Source organism: Protomyctophum parallelum (genome assembly GCF_964188405.1).
Source record: "Protomyctophum parallelum genome assembly, chromosome: 1".
NCBI classification, from domain to species: domain Eukaryota; kingdom Metazoa; phylum Chordata; class Actinopteri; order Myctophiformes; family Myctophidae; genus Protomyctophum; species Protomyctophum parallelum.
Window position 1 is genome coordinate 63,581,308 of NC_139697.1, and position 21,604 is coordinate 63,602,911.

The 21,604-nt window shown below is 42.0% G+C and overlaps 1 protein-coding gene across 4 annotated transcripts in view; it reads right to left on the reverse strand.

Annotated features, from left to right (window-relative positions):
- nrg2a (neuregulin 2a) overlaps nt 1-21,604 on the reverse strand; it is a 139,803-nt gene that overhangs the window by 2,992 nt on the left and 115,207 nt on the right. For 2 of the 4 annotated variants that reach the window (XM_083787449.1, XM_083787452.1), the window contains exons 4-10: nt 20,162-20,279; nt 14,243-14,301; nt 8,921-8,944; nt 6,207-6,309; nt 4,472-4,595; nt 2,449-2,576; nt 649-870 (exon numbers count right to left, since the gene is read on the reverse strand). In XM_083787449.1, coding sequence (XP_083643575.1) covers nt 649-870; nt 2,449-2,576; nt 4,472-4,595; nt 6,207-6,309; nt 8,921-8,944; nt 14,243-14,301; nt 20,162-20,279 — 778 coding nt within the window. Of the gene's footprint in view, nt 1-648; nt 871-2,448; nt 2,577-4,471; nt 4,596-6,206; nt 6,310-8,920; nt 8,945-14,242; nt 14,302-14,760; nt 14,838-20,161; nt 20,280-21,604 lie in introns of all 4 variants that reach the window. The other 2 variants (XM_083787450.1, XM_083787451.1) reach the window with 2 other exon arrangements.

The window sequence follows — 21,604 nt, forward strand, 5'->3', positions numbered from 1 at the left end:
AAATGATCCTATGTGTTATGATTGTTGAGGAGGATGGTGTTGCATGTTTGACTGCATATCAGAAAGCATGTGGAATCTTTATTGTGGATATTCATTGGTGATCAATCTTTCAGGTTGCAGTGCTTTACAGGTTCAGGTACGCTGACAGTATACATCAAATGTACACATACTCAACAATATCAGGAAGTAAGTAAGCCATACATGTTTTTCATCATCTTAGTACAGTATATGATTGATCAGTAGACGGTTTGACGTCTGTGTCTAACTAATCAGTGACCCTGTACTATCCAACTACATTACTTGATGGAAAACCAATGTTTCATCCACTTTGATCTGACCCCCTCATCCCATCTCCCACTATCTCATCTCATCTCACCACATCCTCTCCTCTCCTCTCCTCTCCTCTCCTCTCCTCTCCTCTCCTCTCCTCTCCTCTCCTCTCCTCTCCTCTCCTCTCCTCTCCTCTCCTCTCCTCTCCTCTCCTCTCCTCTCCTCTCCTCTCCTCTCCTCTCCTCTCCTCTCCTCTCCTCTCCTCCCCTCCCCTCCCCTCCCCTCCCCTCCCCTCCCCTCTCCTCTCACCCCATGTCATCCGATCTCATTTTCATCTCATCCTTCTGCGTGATCCTAAAATGCAGGCCTTTTCCCCACCTGTCGCTGTGCGGAGAGTCTCCCAGGGAATCAAAGGATTCACCGTACTGCAGGCCTGGCCGATGGGGCTCAGAGAAGCCACAGTGTGCTGCCCGCCTGGCCCGTGCCTCCATGCACGCAGGACTGCTGCATTTACTGGTCCCCACGGACGACGACATCATGCCGGGTGAGTCTGAGAGAATGCTGTCGGAATGCTCCAGGCTCCACGTTCGCTCCTCATGCCTGACAATACAAAGAAGACGTTAACATATGGACAAGGCTTGTCTGTAAAAAGACGTTAACATATGGACAAGGCTTGTCTGTAAAAAGACGTTAACATATGGACAAGGCTTGTCTGTAAAAAAGACGTTAACATATGGACAAGGCTTGTCTGTAAAAAAGACGTTAACATATGGACAAGGCTTGTCTGTAAAAAAGACGTTAACATATGGACAAGGCTTGTCTGTAAAAAAGACGTTAACATATGGACAAGGCTTGTCTGTAAAAAAGACGTTAACATATGGACAAGGCTTGTCTGTAAAAAAGACGTTAACATATGGACAAGGCTTGTCTGTAAAAAGACGTTAACATATGGACAAGGCTTGTCTGTAAAAAGACGTTAACATATGGACAAGGCTTGTCTGTAAAAAGACGTTAACATAATGGACAAGGCTTGTCTGTAAAAAGACGTTAACATATGGACAAGGCTTGTCTGTAAAAAGACGTTAACATATGGACAAGGCTTGTCTGTAAAAAGACGTTAACATATGGACAAGGCTTGTCTGTAAAAAGACGTTAACATATGGACAAGGCTTGTCTGTAAAAAAGACGTTAACATACGGAGGCTTGTCTGTAAAACAATCTAAATGGGATTGATGAGGCTCTACGTCTACGGTGTGCGACGTGCGACGTGGGTGTGTGCGTGCGTGTCGTAAGTCTTCACATGATATCATTGTTGTAAAAATAAAACTGGTTAAGTCTATCTGTGGGTTTTGTAAATATTTAACATGAGTATACACAGCATCCATTGGAACACAATCATGTTATTTTTTTTCCATTTCCTGAACGATTAACGGTTTTGGACATACAGTACAAGGCCGCCAGTGGTGATATGATAGTGTGACTTAATGTACTGTGGTATGTCTAATAAGAGAGATACTGTACATGTTGAGTTATTACTGTATAAGTGAATACGTGTGAATAATCTGTCTTTGTAATATGTAACTGTCTTTATATCATATCATAATATGGCGTAATGTCTAATGAGAGAGATAACGGCAAAGCAGTTGTCTGGGAGTGGTAGTGGAGTAGTGCGGGAATATATGCATGCCATTTTAATTATATTATAAATAATTTTCTTTTTTACATCATATGTAATATATTGAGACAATATGTATGATGTAATGTCTAATGCTGGCAATATACTTTGTGTTGAGAGGTCATACTGTGAGTGATTGTGCATGCCTTCATATTCCCTGTGTGTTTCGACTCTCTGTATCGTGCAATAGCATGCTGTAATGTCTATTGAGAGGGGGAGATATGTATGTTGAGGGGATACCTGTAAGTAGATAACTGTGTGAAAGCATGTGTTGTTGCAGCATGTACTGCATTTTGCTTTGACTCAAACAGAACAGTATCTTTACAGTGCATCCACAGTTCAATGTCGAATTGGAGAGAGATGATTGATTACATCATGTAATACTATATAGCAGCATTGAATGACATGTACAGTACATACAAAGGAGCTACCCTGTAAATTTGTGTAATCCCTCTGTGTATGAATGGTTTTGTAAGTGTACATGCGTGTCTGCATGCCTGTACCTGTGAGTGGATGAATGGGCTCGTGTGGAAGAGTTGTGAGATCTGGAGGAGGCATGGCTACCAGGGAAGGAGCCTTCTGTCCCAGGCCGTATAATTCGCTCCGTCGCAGGGACATTCTTTGATATGTACTGCAGAGAATAAACAAATCAATTCAGACATAGTGGTTAGAGTGGGGGACTGGCCACAATAACATAACGACACCGTCCCATAATGCAATGATCCAAGGCTCATGCCCCATATAAGTGCCCTTGTTGAGCATGACAGTGACACCTAAATGTCTATTTTGCAATGTCTATTGCAAAATGCAATGAATATTTGGAGGTTTCAAGAAAGTAAGGCTAGAAAGCATTACTGGATCAGTCCACTTCCTGTTATGATGTCAAATCTTACAATCATACACCAAGTTTAAAGTGGAGAAGTAAGCAACAGTGGCCCCTAGTGGCTGAGAGATGTAATTTAAAGTAAAACACAAGCTTATTTTGAGAAAGGTTTTGCTTTCACTTGAACATTATGACCAGACCTACTGTCACACATTTCATGTTAGTAAACGATGTTTTTTTTTAATGACATTCATGTTGGGTTGACACTTTGATTTGAGAATTAGTGTAATTGTTCTTCTTCCCTCATAGAGTTGATATTGTCCCTTGTCCCTATCTTGATTCACTTATATCCAGAATCTCTCACATGTATATTGGCTACTCTACTTGCTACTTCTACTTTCTGTTTCTTGTTTTATAATGATGATGATGATAATAAATCAAACTAGACAAAGTGCCAATCGGCACAGGTCTCCACCAGGGCAGGTCAGGTTGTGGCCTCATGGTGGCGCTATAACAGGCTGTTGAGGAAGATTTGGGCCGGAGGTTCGTGTTGGAGGGATGCAGGTACAATGTTTTTCCATGTGTGCATACATAAGTTGTATACAGATCGATGCAGTTATAGCTAAAAACAGGAATTGGCCTGTTATAGCGCCACCGTGAGGCTGATTTTGAGGAAAAAATTGTGGCATGTCGTCCTCGGCCTAGTGAAAATGTGGGTGTATAATTTAACGGAAATTGCACACTGTGTTTGTGATTTGCCTTTTTTCGAAATGGACGAATCGTGTGAGCTTTGGAAGCCAATCTTAGCCAATCAGGATGGAAGATGGGAAATGGTGCCGCTCCGTGTTGATCACATGACTATGGAGATAGTGTATACCGATTTGTGTGAAATTTGGATAAAATCTGAAGGAGTAATAATAGAAAATGTGTTTTACATATGTGGGCCTCCTGGTGGCGCTATAAAATTCCAGGCAAAGGTTTTTCCTTGGCCTCTAGGGAGTTGGCATACAAAGTTATCCACAGATCCGTGCAGTTAGAGGTAAAAACACTTTTCGGCCAGTTATAGCGCCACCTTGAGTCTGAGTTGAAATTGTTCATGTGGCATTTCGTCCTCGGCCTAGTGGGAATGTGGGTGCACAATTTCACGGAAATCACGCGATGTGCTCATGATTTGCAGCATTTTGTTTGAAACTGAGCACTCCTGTGAATTTTGGAAGCCAATCTTAACCAATCAGGATGGAGTGTGAGAAATCTGAAAGACCGGTTTGGTTGAATGGCTCTAGAGAGACTATGTACCAATTTGCGTGATGTTTGGACAAAATCTGTAGGTGTACTGTGCAAAAACTTGTTTTGCACAAAGCGGCCTCCTGGTGGCGCTATAACAGGCCGTTGTGGAAAGTTTGGGGCAGAGGTTCATCGTTGGCATCCAGGGAGTGTGTGTGCAAAATTTGGCATCGATCGGGTTAACGGTGGCCGAGATTAGCTGCTCACGGACGGACGGACGGACGGACACACGGACACACGGACGGACAGAGTGCAAAACATACTCTCCCCACATGCCTTCGGCCTGGTGGAGACAATAATCATGATTTCTCTTGTTGTCTGTTGTGGGCTGCAGGAAAGTGTGCCCCCTTAAAAAAGAAAGCAAGGCGCACTGATCCTTTGCGTTTCCCATCTGTGGAGTTCTGCTCAATAAAACTCACGTCTACCATGGGGATTTCCTCTGGGCCTGGCCCGGGGTGATTGGGTCCATTCGCTAGGTTCCGGTTGGGGTGTTCTGGACACATGTTCTGTCGCAGATGATTGTGCATCTTCTTTCTTTGTTTCCTGCGGAACAAATCAGTGTCATTTCCCTGAGGTCTGCATTGCCGTTATCACGATTCAGATGAATGTTTATACCTCTCAAGTTAACGCTTTTAATGCCAGAGTTAATGGGTTCATTCACCCGGCATTTTTCCTGTGCAACCCTTATTTTGAAGGACCCACATCTGCATATATGGAGCCGGCCAGCAAATCTACATCTGACCTCACCAGATTAATAGTTTAACTCGTGCTTACATTTCGGCCCGAAAACGTCAATAAAAAAACAATTAGTATTAATATTAGGGCATCGTCTGATCCCTGATGGCCATTATATGGGAATATGGCCATAATCATGATAACTAGTGTGGTTATATGGGAATATGGCCATAATCATGATAACTAGTGTGGTTATATGGGAATATGGCCATAATCATGATAACTAGTGTGGTTATATGGGAATATGGCCATAATCATGATAACTAGTGTGGTTGCTGCGATGCGAGTCACACTTGCAAATGAACCAAGTTAGTACAACACATGGATCGCCATAATTATGTGGAGCTGACTATCATCACCTGGATCTCCATATATGAAGATCATTACACTGACCTCATCATCCCTGGTTTGACATACTGAATATATGGAGATACATGGAGAAGACTGGATCATCACATAACATATATATGTTCAATGCCCAGGATTCAAACTCGGGTCTCCCACGTGGAAGTCCAATATCTTAACCACTAGACCAAAGGACCAGGGGGAGATATTAGACTTTTGTGGCCATCATGCTGAGGCTCTGAGCCACTCTGCTACATACTGTATGGAGCCGGCCAGCAAATCTACATCTGACCTCACTGACACCAGATTAATACAGTAGTTTAACTCCTGCTTCTCAACTGTGCCATATTACTAGCTACCTACTTACTCCTAGTAGTAGGCTAATGCGAGAAGCGATCTTGCCCTAAAGGGCGAGGTCACGTGCACGCATCCGCCTCATTGATGGCAGACTGCTAAGCGAGCGCTGGCGCTTTGGCATGGGGGGTCAGATCAATATGCAATGAATTCCGTACTGGCCATATAAGGAGCATGTCTTGAGTGTACAGGGTTTGATGAGGTCAGATCAACATATGGAATGTCAGAACAGGTCAGCTCCCTATATGGAGATCTAAGGGACATTCTCTTGCGTGTACAAGGTTTGACCCGGCCCAGGTAGGGCCGGGGCCTGAGAACTCTAAAAAGGGAGACATCGAAGAGGAAGGATGGATGGATGACATAATGGAATGTCAGAACAGATTCTGACATATATCCATATATGGAGATCTAAAGGTTTGAGGTCAGATGTAGAGTTGCTGGCCAATATTGATCTCCAAATATGGGCTTATTGGGCACATTGACTGACTGACGGGAAATGGACGTTTTCATAGTAAATGCGACTTGCGGTCGCAATTAATAATAATATTAATAATATTATTAATAATAATAATAATAATAATAATAATAATAATATAATAATAATAACGAATACACTTATTTGTAATTGTACATGGAATTCAGACCGATTTAACTTGAAATGATCAAAAAAACCATTTGGAAAGCATACCGGTATAGTACCAGTAAAACCAGATCACGTACTTGGTTTTGCAGTAGGCCACCACACACACGATGCCCACCACCAACAGAGCCACGCAAATACCCGTGATTGTCAGGACCCGCTTCTGGTAGAGCTCCTCTGCCTCTGTGAACACACACACACACACACACACACACACACACACACACACACACACACACACACACACGCACGCACGCAGAACCAACGCCACACACAAACAGTGAGAGAAGCAGCCAGGAGGAGAAAATAAGGTCAGTGTCTTGAAGTATGCATGTTTTCATTCATTCATTCTTTAGTACGGTCTATCTTCTAGTACAGTGATTCTCAGCCTTTTTATTTTTCTTCCAAGGAGAGACCATTTTTATCTCTGGGATCTACATCGTATCCTCAGGGTTGATTTGAACAAATGGAACCAAATGGACCAGTAAGGCTCCATTGGACTCCTAACTGTCAATCATTTAGCTGGGGACCCCCTTGGAAACCGCAAGGACCCTTGGGGGTCTCCAGACCCGACACTGAGAACCACTGCTCTAGTATGAAGGTTCCTTTGTCTTCCTCTTGGTATGTTTGGACAAGGTAACGTCATAGAGTTGTAAGATTATGTGATTGGAAGGGTGGTGTGTGAGGGAGATGGCAATGTTATTATCAGGGGGGCCCTAGTAGCAACACGTTTTGGATGATTTTATTTTAGAACATCGGTATTCTGTCAGTAACGGCATAAACTAATTCACTTTATGCACGACAGCAAAGCGGCTAAGGGCAACGCTACTGTATCTATAATTCCGTAATTGAGGATTATTATAATTCCATAATTATATTTACAAAAAACCGGTGCACGGGCAGCAGCATACAAATGAAAATGGCATGGTTTCATAAATTGTCAGAAAGCAGGATGAAATCTGCTACTCTGCAGTTTCCCATGAAACGGAAACAGGCTGATTCCTTTCTATCCACAGCACAGAAGGCCTCGTCAACATGGCCATAATGCTGACAGACATAATTGGGGTATCTTAATGTAAAGCGTCGAGCACCCTTTCACTCTGTCAACATCATTTAAGAAGGGGGACAACACAGTAAAGCTCTCAGCTACATTACTGTAATGTTTTTTGATCCAATTGTAAGTGAGAGAGTTTAGAACGACGGCGTTGAAAACAGCTAGATCTGCTATTTTTGGTCCGCAACACCGCCACGATGATGTATAAATTGGGATTCAAAGTACTTGTGCACAGTTGAGCCGAAGACATTTTCGTCTCCCTAGTTGAGAGTGAGTGAAAGAGTACCTCGGTGGTCTGCGATAAATAATGTAGTAGCTGTGAATTGTGTTTGTACAAATCCTTCCATCTGAGGAGGATGGAGGCCTCTCGCCTTGTTGGTTGGCGTCCTGGAGAATGTGACATTTCTTTGACAATAATGGCCAACAAGATTCGGTGCCGAGGGGCCTAAGTTGAATTAGTTCGCAACATTTGCTGAATACTGACAGATTTTCAACAGCGCAGGAATTGAAAAAACTGTAAAAGCGCTTTTGACGAAAAGGTGACAGAAAACAGGGGCCATCAGAGGAAGACAGAGGAAGTCTGTATTTTCTAAATATAGCACAGCATGCTTCTTGCTACTTGAAGTATAAATCAAACCATAACACACAGATCTATTTATAAAGACACTCACACACACATACTGTGTTGTGCATACACGCGCACATGCGCCACGCACATGCACACGCATACGCACACACAGTCTAAGCTACCGCAGATTTAAACCATACTGATGTCAGGATGCAAGAAGGATGGGGCAAGGTCACAGATGAATAAAAAAGCGACAACAAGAGAGAAGCCTCATAAAAAAAGGGAAAAGAGGAGGAGACGGACAGTCGGACACTAAAAGCGTAAGATTGAGGGATGGGGATGGATGGGTGTTTAGAAGAGCAGAGGAGATGATGGAGGTTGTGGGTGGTGCTGGTGGTGGTGAATGTAAACCTAGAATAGCATGCTTGTTACAGGGTTGGGAGAGAGAGGAGGACAGCGGTAAAGGAACATAAAAGGGCATGAAACTAAACCTACTGTACAACACAGGGAAATATGCTGGAGACACTGAGAGGAAAACAGTGGGTGTCCTGATTGCAGCTTTCACACAATTATTTATTTTAAGCCATGGATTGCCAGTATTACGTTGTGAGTCTGAGTAATTCTCAACCTTTTTTTAATTTCAAGGACCCCCAGTTTGATATGCATGAGGCCACAGACCCCTATTTGTTGTGGTTTATATCTCTGGGACGGCAATCTACACTGGGAAATTCTCAGTGTTATTTTAATTCTGAGAGTGTACAAACATTTGTACACTCTCAGAGTTACAGACCCATAAGGGTCCATTTGGTTTCTACTGTCAATCATTTAGATGGGGACCTCCTGGAACCCCCCCAAGACACCTGGGGTCCTCGGACGCCATTCTCAGAAGTAATTTAATTCTTTCATGCGAGAGCTGCAGGCTGAAGACACCCATGTTAATAATTATTTGATGGGAGGGAAGGGGGTCTGTTGCATCGATCAAGACAAAGTTTTCACTCCAATGAGTTACTGTATGATTGACTGAAAGATTGAATGGTTAATCAGGAGTCTATTGGATTTGTTTGCAATTATTGTTTTCGAGCACATTCCACGGACACTGGAGGGAAATGGAAACATGTCAGGATGAGGGTAATCTACTTTAGTAGCTACGCGTAAAACGGATTGTTCCATACCCATAAATTCAATCCCAAGATGCTCTGCCATTGCAGAGGTGACAGTTTGGAAGTGTAAAAAAAAAAAAAAAGTGGAAAGAAAAAGCACAGATTAAGAGAGAAGGACACCTTTCAAAGTACAGTTCAAAGACATGGGACAGGTATAAAAATAGAACTGAGACGTCAAAACACCGGGCGAGTCAATAACAGTCGGACCAATAAGATCAGTAGGACACGGACCATGTTCAACAAGCATCTAGACATCCAGACAGCAGAAACAGTCACAGCATGCTACAGCGACAACACACACGACAGATCGAATTACCCGAATTACTGAATTGCTCGACCGTAGGCTACACAATAGTCTTTTGTGCACACTCTCTGAGTTAAATTAACACTATGGATTATATTGTGTACAACTGTTAAGTAAATACGTTTCTAGGGCAAAGGGTGAGTCTGGGTAAACCCTATAATCTGGATTACTGTACGTGGAATATTGTTCGCAAATTACTGGTACAGACACCGACCATAAGAGGTTTATTGAAATATAAAGCTTTCTGTTAACAGTTACAGTAGCCTAACTCCAAATCAAATTCTGCTCAGCCGTCTAGATATTTTTGTCTGATATTTCCGTCTGCTGTACTGTATGCCTCAACACAGTCCAGTGCTAATCTTGTGCTCAACATTATTTATGTGCAAACCTACTGTAGTGTACCTTGCTGTACATGTGTCCAGTGAAAGTGATTCTGATTCTGAAGACATGCATTATTTCTATGCTTTCCCCCTCTTATCTTGCTGCTTATAATTTTGTGTGTGTATTTGAAAATACGAGTAATTCTAGGTGATGCTGCACCTATAGTAAAAGACATTATAGAACCAGAGTCAATGTAAAAGTTCTGTGGAGACCAATTCCTGTTCTCATGTTTGTCTGATCTTTGGGTCACCACTGACCAGTGCCCAGGTCAGTGGTGTTGTGTGCTGTGCTGTTCGACAAAAACGACACCTTTGCTGGCAACAAAAGAATCAGGCTTTTCTTGATTGCCAATAACTTCAATCACATGAAATTAACAGACACGGCTAATTAAAACAATGCTCAATTAGAGAAGCTATGTTACGTTTTGGAGGTTGGATTCTGCCGCGTGTGGGAAAGGGAGGCCACGGGGAGATTGTGCCGACACAGCTGAGCCCATATCTCTGGCAGCTCACTCGCTTTTACTTGGGTTGCAGCAAATCCCAGCTGTTGTTATGACAACATGCTCTTGTTAAGCCAAGCCCTTATGGCCGAGGAGCTGAGGCTGTTCTGTTCTCTCTGCACGGCCATCACTGATACCTCTGGGGAATGGGAGACACCCTTCTAGGAGGTGGGGACTCGGAAAAATCTAAATGGGATTGATGAGGCACTAGGGTGTGTGTGTGTGTGTGTGTGTGTGTGTGTGTGTGTGTGTGTGTGTGTGTGTGTGTGTGTGTGTGTGCACGTGTGCTCATGCGTGCGTGTGTCTGTTTGCAGGTGCACGTGTGCTTTTTTTTGGGAGGAAAGCTGTATGCTCTTTGAAACGTGTTTTACTGCCTCACCCTCCTCCAGAAAGAGGAAACTATCATTCATAGCAGCACCTCATTAAATTAAACTGAAATAAGCTATTACATTGGTTACGTGTGGCCTCTTATGTTTTTCCAGTCACATTTTTACATGTTTTTATTTTTCCTGATCTTCTAATGTGTATGCCTTGCTGTAAAGCACTTCGTAAACTGACTTAATATAGTGCCATGTAAATAAAGTTTTACGATTTTTTTCCTCTGATTTAACGATTCCCCGTTCTTGGTTTTATGATTGGTTTTACGAGTTATGTTTATGAATTAAAACATGATGTTATTTGGATGATCCAGCTCATCCTTGTTGAATGTCTGTGCATGTACTGATTTGTACTCTAACAGCAGTAATGAGAAGGACCTCACTCTGTTGACGAATTGTGATCAATGCCCTCCTTGGAAAGGGAATACATCTGCACTTCCAGGCTGAGCTCAAATCATCTACTATTGAGTTTTAACTGAATGTAACAACATATTAAAAATCCTGAAGTCAAATTCTCCATCTTAAAAGGCCCAATTTGCAGGTCCAAGTCATACATCTGCCCCAGTCTTACATTCTGTATATTTATTTGAAATAGAAACTCCTGTATAACTACTGGCATGCCTGCATGCCTGTAGTTATTTTCTGCCATGAATCACTACTAAAACACTATTTAAACTTACACCATAATTTGTGTCAGTATGATACACCAATTTGTTTCTCAGAGATATACAGAGAGTAAAGCACTTCTACAGGCAGCAGCAAGCAGATATAATGGCAGACTATGGCGTTTGAGATGTTATGTTTTAAGCCTGAGTTATACGTGCTGAAAATAGACGATTTACAAGCTCACAATGGTGCGTGACACCGGTGTGCAACTAAGTGTAAAGAGTAAAGTAAGCTTTACTGAATCAAAACATGGACTTGCATAGACATGATGCCAGCACATTGATGTTGTAATAATTCATGGGGCATTTCATGTTGTGACATAATCTATGTTAATTTAACAATGATGTAAATATAATTGTTTTAAATGCCTTCTAAAGACTTCAGAACACTGTGTCCAAGCTAAGTGGAACCTCAAGTGTTTATCTGAAACAAGGCTGACCCTTGAATTTATGTTTTGTTAACGTCATTCTCTGTTGATTACAGTACATGCACTGCCCTTTTGAAAGCCGCCCACCACTAAATAAATACCATTAGTAGTTAACATGAGAGTGACGTTAAAGTGTAAACATAAAGAATGTAGTAACCTGGAGATGATAGCCTACAGATACGATGATCCTACATTGTGTGGATACCATTCCAAAGACAAATGCTTAAAGGCAACATCTGTCGAGCCATCGTTCTCCAGAATCCTTCCACTAATCTGGGTATAATTCTCTGGCTGATGGACGTGTTTGCTGATGTTGCCACTGTGGAATGGAGTAGGGCTGAAATCTATTGCCCCAGGCTAGTGGAGCTGTTCAACACTGAACTCTAAGATAGTACATGAACTGGGGCTAATGAACAATATTTGTGAAAGCAGGTAATATCTTTGCTGTGTTAACACAATTTCCCTGCTTATGGGAAAAGGTGGTCTACATTAGTGAAAGCTAGGAAAAGAGGAATAAAACCAACTGTGACTTCTCCTTTGTACAAGATTAAGTGAAGATTAATCGAAGTGATCTGCAGAAATTACCCCTATTGTGGTGGTGGAAAAAGCCTGTGCATTAATTTGTGCCAGCTTGGCATATCCCTTATTAAGTGTGCAACCAATATAATGGCTCTAGGGTTTAATTATTGATGAGAAAGTTATACACATGCAATATTGTAGCCTACTGTAGCACCTGGTTGGCCTATAACAGGCCACTCAAGCCATTTTGGCTGTTGGTGGGCTTATAGAGCACCGAAGTCCTGACGTCACTCGCTCATCCCCAGCTGGTTCACGGAAGTAATTTCTCTATGGAGAATAACTTGGGGTCATCTTAAAATCATCTCATATAAGCATTGTAGTCCAAAAATAAACAAAGTGTCTCTGCGAAATTGTCGGGGAGGTGGCTCTGTGTCGTTTACGACCGTCAGTCACTCATATTTGATACTGTCTGTTTCTAGCAAAAATGTAACTAATTCAGCAGCAGTAACATTAGCGTTACTGGGAGTGGCTGGGATGACATGTTTATTTTTCAAACACAGTTTTTCAGCGATCTAAAATCCTCCTATGGGGATTACAATGCAAATAAAAAGTACATGAACCGATATTGACGTCAGACGTTCGGTACTCTATTGCAAACCAATTAAAGGTGGTGCACGTGACATTTTTGTGTTCCATATATCTATACTCCCATAGTAACTATAGAATACCTCTTCTTTAGGTCGGGATAGCAATTTCATCCAATCAGGAAAGAGAACTCATTCACGATGCAGGATAAAGAAGTGCAATTGGAAGTGATGAAACAAATAAATGAGCTGACAAAATTGGAAGTGGAACAAAAGCTGCTAAATCATCTTTGTTGGGTTCTCTCTCCTGAGAGGATGCAATTTGTAACCCAGCTGAAAATGTATTGTCTGCTTACTAAAGAGATGGAGAGACGGGGACCACTCTTACTGAACAAACATTTTTAATGACTACTATTGGAATATAGAGCTTACCTTCAATATGGAATGGGCTTAGTTAACAGCTAGTTTAATCAGTTTTAGAAATTTACTTAATTGTTTGCCCTTTTAGGGCAAACAATTAACTCTCAAGTTTTAGATTAACACTCAGGATTGCTGTAAACCTATAAATTAATGCTAGTATGCAGACATCGTGTTGGATTTCAAGACCATCGGTGATTATGAGTCTGACACCTCGCAGTCCATTGCATTGATTGTAATGATGACGGTCTAACAACTGAAGCTCGGTGTACAGCTGCATTGGCTGGTAACCAGAATAGTTGGCAACTATGTATAATTAAAAAAAATGGAAATAAAATAAAAATAAGGCCTAATGTCTTCAGTTGCTACAAATTGACCTGTGGATAGCGAATCGTCTTGGCATTAACAAGAAGTCGTAAATTCAGACAGTGCCTGTTCAAAACATAGGCTATATTATACTTTACATTATATCTGACCATTTTCCAAAGCATAGGCCTATATTTAATTATTATATTTTTAAAAGAAGAAAAAAAAGCAATTTTGATGTTTAGGTACCCACTAGACCTGTATTCCTCTGGCTAGATAAGAATGTCAGCTAAACGCCTAAAAATGTCAAATGTAAATGTAATCGATTAGGCTCGTCTTTCTGTGTACGGCTCAGCACTAATAGCGCCCATACACGACTTTTGTTCGAAGCTGATTGCATCAACCAAGCAGCATTATTACATTAGTAAAAGGTGGGCTATTGAAGATGGATGCCTCATTAGACTATTATTGTGACATGCAGCTTGACTTTTTATAGACGCATGTAACGTTTACTCTGTGTCAGAAAACGGGACGCTCAGAAATGCAGCTCGCCGCTTGTCACATACAAGCTGACCTCTGTGGTGGGGGTGCACACATGCAACACAGAGAACGTACTACTTGATGGCATGCAGGCCTAACATGTATATGTACACAGTAAAATCCTCAGTGTAAATTTACCCATCTGTAACTCTGGGCTAAATTATCATACTATATATCAGAGTAACCAGACACAACAGTTTTAAACTAGAGTGCTAGAGACTATACAGGAAACCAACGCACGTCACTAGTAGCATGCACTACAGAAGACAGAGACAGAGTCTTAAAGAGAGTGACGGAAGAGGAAATGGACATACGGTAGAAACTGGCCATAACGTAGGTTTGACAGCGATCACCAGTAAAGTCATTTGGACACCTGATGGAAAGAAAAGCCACAAAGAGAGAGAGAGAGAGAGAGAGAGAGAGGGGGGGGGGGGGGGTGAGAAAGAGAAGAGACAGAGAGAGCGAAAGTGGGTGGGTGGGGGTGTTGAGAGAGAGAGGAGAGAATATGTGCAGGAAATGGGGGAGACAGAGAGGGAGAGAGAGAGAGGCAGAGAAACACAGAATTAGATCAACAGCACAACAATGGACAGCAGAAGCAGAGTGTGCGTTCCCATGGTTGACACCATTGTGTAGTAGGTTGTGTGCAGAGCACAGCTCATTGCGTGCGTTGACCTGAGAAACAGAAAGACAAAAAGAGAAAGGCGAAAGAGAGTTTGGGGAGTGTGGGGGGTGGGGGGGGGGGGACGGGGTGTCAACGGACAAAGTCCATTAGAGTTATTCCAGTGACAACACTGTCTTTTTGCCTCAGCTTCTGGTTGTCAGGTGAACATACTTTTGAAAGGTTTGGGCATGTACGACCGCAGCGGTTCGGTCTGTAAGCACCTTGGGCCGAAGTATCCATCCGGACATCTGGAGAGGGGAGTAAGAGAAGCGTTGTGAAGAAATAAAGAAGAAAAAACAAACAAACATACAAGAAGTGAAGAAAAACAAAACAAACATACATGTACACAGTATAATTATGAATTTACTGGAATTACACATGTGGTTGTAGACATTCTCTGAGGTTACAGTAAATTATGAAAATGTTTCAGGTGAGAGTAGGTAAACAAATTGTCAGGGTTAATAGGTCATTTCCAAGTACTTAAGAGTGACCATTGGGTTAATCTGCTTATAGTGTGAACCTGATGAGGTTGGACAAGAGCAGAGATGACAGAGAATACACACAGTAAAACCCTCTGGGTTCATTTATCCATTTGTAACTCTGAGTGCGTACAAATATATAGTAACTAACCAAAGGGCCATTCCCTTACTTGATCCATTCTTGTTGCATGAATTGACACTAAGCAGTACCAGATTCAAGATCAGCAGGATTGAGGTGCAGGCTGGATAAAAGTGTTTCGCCCTTGGTTTTACTTTAAAGTATGTTTAAGGTGTGACAAAGTCTTTCTGATTCTGATTGGATCATCTCAGACCAATATGGACACATATTCGTCTAATGATAATTGCCACAAGCCTTTCTTTCATCACCCCATACAATGTTTCCTCCACTAGTCCTCTCATCTGTTCTCAACTCTCTTCTAATAACTTCAGGATGTGTGGTTGGTCTGTTGGGGGGCAGGATTCACAAAAAGGACCTTGGGGCTGAAGGAGGCCCTTGGACCATACACACAGCAATAGATGGTTGAATCTTGGCAATAGATCATACATTTCATTGTTTATTAAATATACTGTAGCGTCCAGTGTAAACGTCACTGGGTCCCCATCTTACCAGCAGCTCCCCTGTTTAGGGGTACCCACATTCCACTCTTTCACTCAGGACTAACTGGAACACCAATTCAGTAAAAGGTCATTTGCCATGATTTATTAGATTTACATAATGCCTCCCTGGAGTGTTATGTTATTCCATACAAAATTACTCACGGTGAGTGATGTGTTTAGCTGGGAAATACCCCTACGAAGGTGAGGGGAAGCTTTCCAGAAGGTTTAGGGTTAATATGGTGACTCTAAATTATAAAAATATCAGATACGTACAATACAGTATCAGATATCAAGAATGGGTATTCAGACTCATGTCTCGTCATACAAAAACAAAGGTATTTTGTAAAAGAACAATAGTAAATCCCAATGAGACATTTGAAAGTTAAACAGCACATGAGGCATGGAATGCAAGAATTTGTAATATAATACTATAAATTCCACCATTAACTTTTTTTTGGTCAAGCCCCTTTCTAACATTGAGCATAACTTATGTTCGTGTGGGGCTCCGTAGGGAGGCTTTAGAGGGAGAGCTGAACTGAAACTTCCATGCTGGTGGGAGCTCCCAAAGCACTGGCCTGAATATATTTGTGTGTGTGGAGGGTTGCTGTCTTGCCTTGTGAAATTCCTTCTCTTTGAATCCCTTTGAATGATTAATGCTGTCTTGTAGAATTTATAACATGCTGACGGACTCAAGTTGAAAATAAAAATGATATAAAAAGTGATGAGTCCAGGGCTCAGGCGTGTAGTGCTAAACGTTTATAGCATTGAATGATCGTGATCTGCAAGGGACTGTTCCAGTTTTCATATTGGCAAAGCACTACACTATACAGGTCTAGATTTCCCTCCTCTTTATCATGGATTTAACTATATATCTGGTATGCAAGCTTCAACCACTGGTCCCAACTTGAATTCTGACTTTCATACTGATGTTATCGTGCAATCTGAGGTTATCTGCACCAATCCCAACCAAATGTTGAGCAACGACAGCCCTGTAGATGTGTCCCTTCTTAAAAGGTAGTGATGTTTTGCTTAAAGAGGGAGTGCCACAATGTTTGTATTTTTCCAGTTTTTCATGTGTCTATGACACCTCATAGACACATGAAAAACTGGAAAAATACAAACATTACTTCATTAGACAGACACCCTGGAGTCGTTTTTATGTGCAATGGTGTATTGACTTTGCATATAGGGTTTCTTCCTGGAGGTTGAACCCTTGACAGTCAAACGGACCAATGAAATAAACAGCGATATTCAATATTCAATATAAACATCACACTATAAGCCCCTCCCCTAACCCCTCCCCCTTTATCATACAACCACAGCTGTGGGTGCAACTTCAGTTCAGGTGGATCATTCACCACCCATCACCACCCACCAGGCAAACCAGGCATACTTAATGAACTGGTGGGTGTGCCCACATAAAAACAACATTTTAAGAAATACTGTACACTTTTTTGAAAAAGTTATACCTCCTTATACAACAATAAGACCTGATGATCATGTTTTAGGGTGGAAAAAAATCACGGCACTCCATATTTAAAAGAAAAACACCTTTTTGTTGAGCTCTACACAGAGAATTTGTTCAGTAACGGGAGTCTCCTCATCTCTCCAGCTCTTTAATAAACAGAAAACCACATGTTCAGGTGGGTTGCCAATTTCAGCCAATCAGGAGAGAGTACCCATGCTAATTTTGCTGGGGCAACCACGGAACCCCAAGGCCTCATGCGGTTTCCCAGACCCCACTATTAGACCCATGTGCTGCTATTGTAAAGTGAAGGAGCCCGGCTTGTCTGCAGGACTTGTTCAGTGAGAGCGTAATACCTGCTGAAGTCTGGCCTATATCGAATGAGATGGCTTGGGGGCAACAAATCCCTCCAGGCCTTCACTGCATTATCCAACTCCTCTGGACCCATGCCCCGGCCGTGAGTGAATTAGCTGCAGCAATTGAGTTATTGCTCTCTCCAATTTGTACACAGCTTATAGAAGGGCTGTTGCAGCCATGTCTTCATTGTTTGTTGAATGCTGTTCCTCAGGCCAGCTGAATGCACAAGGCCGGGCCAATGTATATAACTGCTCTATAGGGGCCACCAGCAGACACATGGAATATGATGACCCGTAATGAGCCAGGGTATACAACAGTATGTCCACAACAATAGCAAAACAACAAAAACACATGAGCTTGTGTGCTATGACAGTTCCATATAGCTGGAGAATTTAAATAGTTATACAGCAACAACCAGTAGCCTAATACATTTTACATTTCCCTTCCAAAACTAAAATAGAATTCCTTCCCTGATTCAATATATTTATGTAAATTGACTCATGTTATCTCAAAAGAAATGTTCGGAGCTGAGAGCAGCTAGAGCTCTTTTTACATGTAACACACTTCTAGTTCTAAATCTCTTATCTACATCATTCAGGCTTTACAAAAATAAATAAAAAAATGTCTAATTATTTTCTTTCATAATGTTTAAAGTGACTTTTCGACTATAAAGGGGCTCTCTGCAGAGTGCACAACTCCACCAGGCGGGGTTGCCTAGGGCTGTGTGAATCATGGGTTGCAGCTGTCAGGACCTGAGGAAGCTGCAGGGTATGAATTGTGATTCTACAACATACCAACGGTTGAACAATTTGCATTTGTTGTGCCCCCTGTGGGCAGAAGTGAAAGCTCTGGTCGCCTCAACATGTGATTCCAATTTTGGGTTGAGTGGATGTTCATCCTCCCACTAAATTTGGAAACAGTACGGAAAATCAAAAACATGTTTGACAGTCATTGTCATGTGACTCCCAAGATCATGTGTATCTAATTTGTAGCACTTTGTAGACCCTATGGGTCTAGGTAAAATCACCTTTGGCTTAATATCTGACTCAAATTTGATCGGACTATAAAATAGACCTGACCCATAAACTTTGGAAACCAATTAAAGTTTGTATGATACATGTTTGAGACTCAAAAGATAATGTGTAGTGATTTGTGTGAGGTTTAGACAAAATCTGTAGGAGTAGCAGCAAAATGTATTTTGAAGATAATGCAAAATGGTTGATAATCTAGTTAGGCAAAAAAGTATATTAATGATCCAAGGAAGGAAAAAAAACATTAGGGCAAAATGTAACCCTAACCTTAATCTGAACCCTAAACTCACAGAAATAATGCCTGAACCTAACCTCAAAACCCTGTCCGTCCTGGGCGAAACACCTGGGAAAGAGGTAATCCAGCGCGCACACACAGACAATCTGACAGACAATGTGTGCCTCATGTGTGCGTTTGTTCATGCATGTGATCTTGTGCATGACACAAATAAACATGCACACAAACACACACACGCACAGCACGCGCACGCGCACGCACACGCACACGCACACACGCACACACACACACACACACACACACACACACACACACACACACACACACACACACACACACACACACACACACACCTGTTTCATGACCTGTTTCACCCTTGGCATAAAACAATCTGTTGGATGTTGAGTCAGTTTACTGTTGCTCATAATGCTGGTAAGTGAGGAACTGAACATTTCAATGTATGTGCTTTTACTCTATTGTGACACTCTTTCGACGTCACAGTAAAAAGCATTGACGTTACATAAGAAATGTCTGGAAAAACATGATCCTGAGAAGTGGACATGCGTGGTTCTCCGCTGAGCACTAGAGATGTGGGGGCCTGATCTTCTTTTTCCAAGGGCCTTGAATGTAAGCAGTGATTCTATTTACCTCATTGGGGGCCTCTAACAGGCATAAATATTTGCTCACCACTAAACCAGTGACTCATGACATTTTGAAAGGCCTTTAAATGGGGACGCTTCCTGTACACTAAACATGACTAAAAAGGATGAGCTCCGTCACCATCTCCTCCTCCTCCTCCTCCGTCTCCTCCTCTCTTATCAGCATTAGAAATATCCACAAAAGGTGAGTGATGACACATTGTGCCCTCTTTTATTTTAGTATAAACACTGCTTTTAGCTGGAGGACCGGATAATCTGGGCGTGGATGCGTGAGCTAAGAGGGGGGAAATCGTCATGAAATTAGCTTTCATTCAGATCCAGCCAGGAAACTTGAGCACTGTACACTTGCTGCACCCAGGGACATCATTTGGGGTCACAGAGGATGCAATTGCCACCCCGTAACGTTCACGTTTAAGATCTAATTTTAATATGCATATTGTTCCACCTCTGAACGTTGTTTTCTTTTGCAGATTAATCTGATATGGATATCAATCCACCCGCATTGATCTAAACTATATGTGACGTGAAACACATGTTATAGACACATTTTCTTGTCTGAAAATCACACGTTCATTAACCAGTTTCTACTCCCCACCCTCTACTTTGTTTCCTGAAATGATGTGTCTGACTGCAGCGCAGTGGCATTCCTGGCCTCTGACAAAAACGGCAAAGAGTTTCACCATGTTAGGGTGTGAAGACCTAGAATTGTAACAGAGGAGGTCACTCACTTGCAGGAGAGCTGATTTATACCGTGTATGAAGTAACAGTCGCCGCCATTCACACAGTAGGCCTTTTCTGTTTCATTGCATTTTCCGGCATGGCCTGAAAATGTCGTTGTGGTGGTTACTGAGGAAGACAGAGAGAGAAACAAAACACACACACATTAAGATGAGAGGGTTTATCACATTAAAAATGAACTTCAATTACATTTTCACTGAAGGCATGTAAAGTAGAATTCAAATTCAAGATCAATGTACCTCACCTAGTAGTCATATAAAAACCCTGTAGGATAAGATGAGTGCGTCACACTCAATTGTTATTGCTGGAGTACTTGACCCCCATGACATACAGTAACATGTTGCAATGATGACCCATGAAGCCTAGTTTTTGGAATCATCCTGATATCAAATACAAGACATCTTGATTTACAGTAGCAGTGATACACAGAGTCGTAGTTTAACTAGCAAGGGAGAATCACTCATTTGTTTTTCATAAGCAGAATCCACCTGCGTCTTCATGAGTCTGCTCCCTTATATTATACACTTGTACACTCATGAGTCCTCTCAGTTTTCCATCCACAAATCTAATTGTGTCTCTCAGCAGTGTTGACACTATCTCAAGAAGTTCTATGAGCAAAGATAAATATTTCCCTGACATAGCGTAGGAGTTGTATACGCAATGACTCAGGTCCTTGGAATGGCCTAAAATGTCATGTAACTACACTTAATCCCCCAGACTGAATAGATATAACATGTTTGGGACGAAGCCTGCTTATCAGGAGGAAAACAGGGCAGTCTGAGGGAGGTGCACAGTGGCAGGATTAGGCTGTAGAAAGGAGGAGATGGAGGATACTCTGACTCCATATAGGATTCATATTGAGAGGTGATTGATCGTAGTCCGGTGCACCTGATTCATATTGAGATTGATTGATCGTAGTCCGGTGCACCTGCAGCCAGCCTGCATATCAGCCTCTCTCCAGGGTGTGACAGCTCACTGGAGTGTATCCAAACATTCCCACACACGGGTCATTTAGTCGACTATTATATTACAATACACCAAGCACAGTGTCCCCAAACATTTAACAGTTTCCTTTGTGAATGAGAAGGTCGTGATGTCCACTACATCCATTACTTACAGCCTATATTCTCAGTTGACCCCGGTCCCACCAGGGCTATTCCCTTTTCCCCCCCTGCATTCTGAAAGTCTTCGCCCAAGAAATGGCCGATCTGCATGCTCACAACATGTTGTGACTCGATGTGTTGTCTACTATTTTGACCTAACATTCACTCCAGAATAGGGCCGCTAGGGTTCATATATGGTTACCAGCACCTCTGATAAAAGAAAGTATGATTATGGCTGAGCTCAAACAATAAAAGATAGAGCCTGGGGTAACTGTGGCTCAGGAGGTAAAGTCACCGCTTGGGAAATGCCAGGCCCTCGGTTCGAGGCTC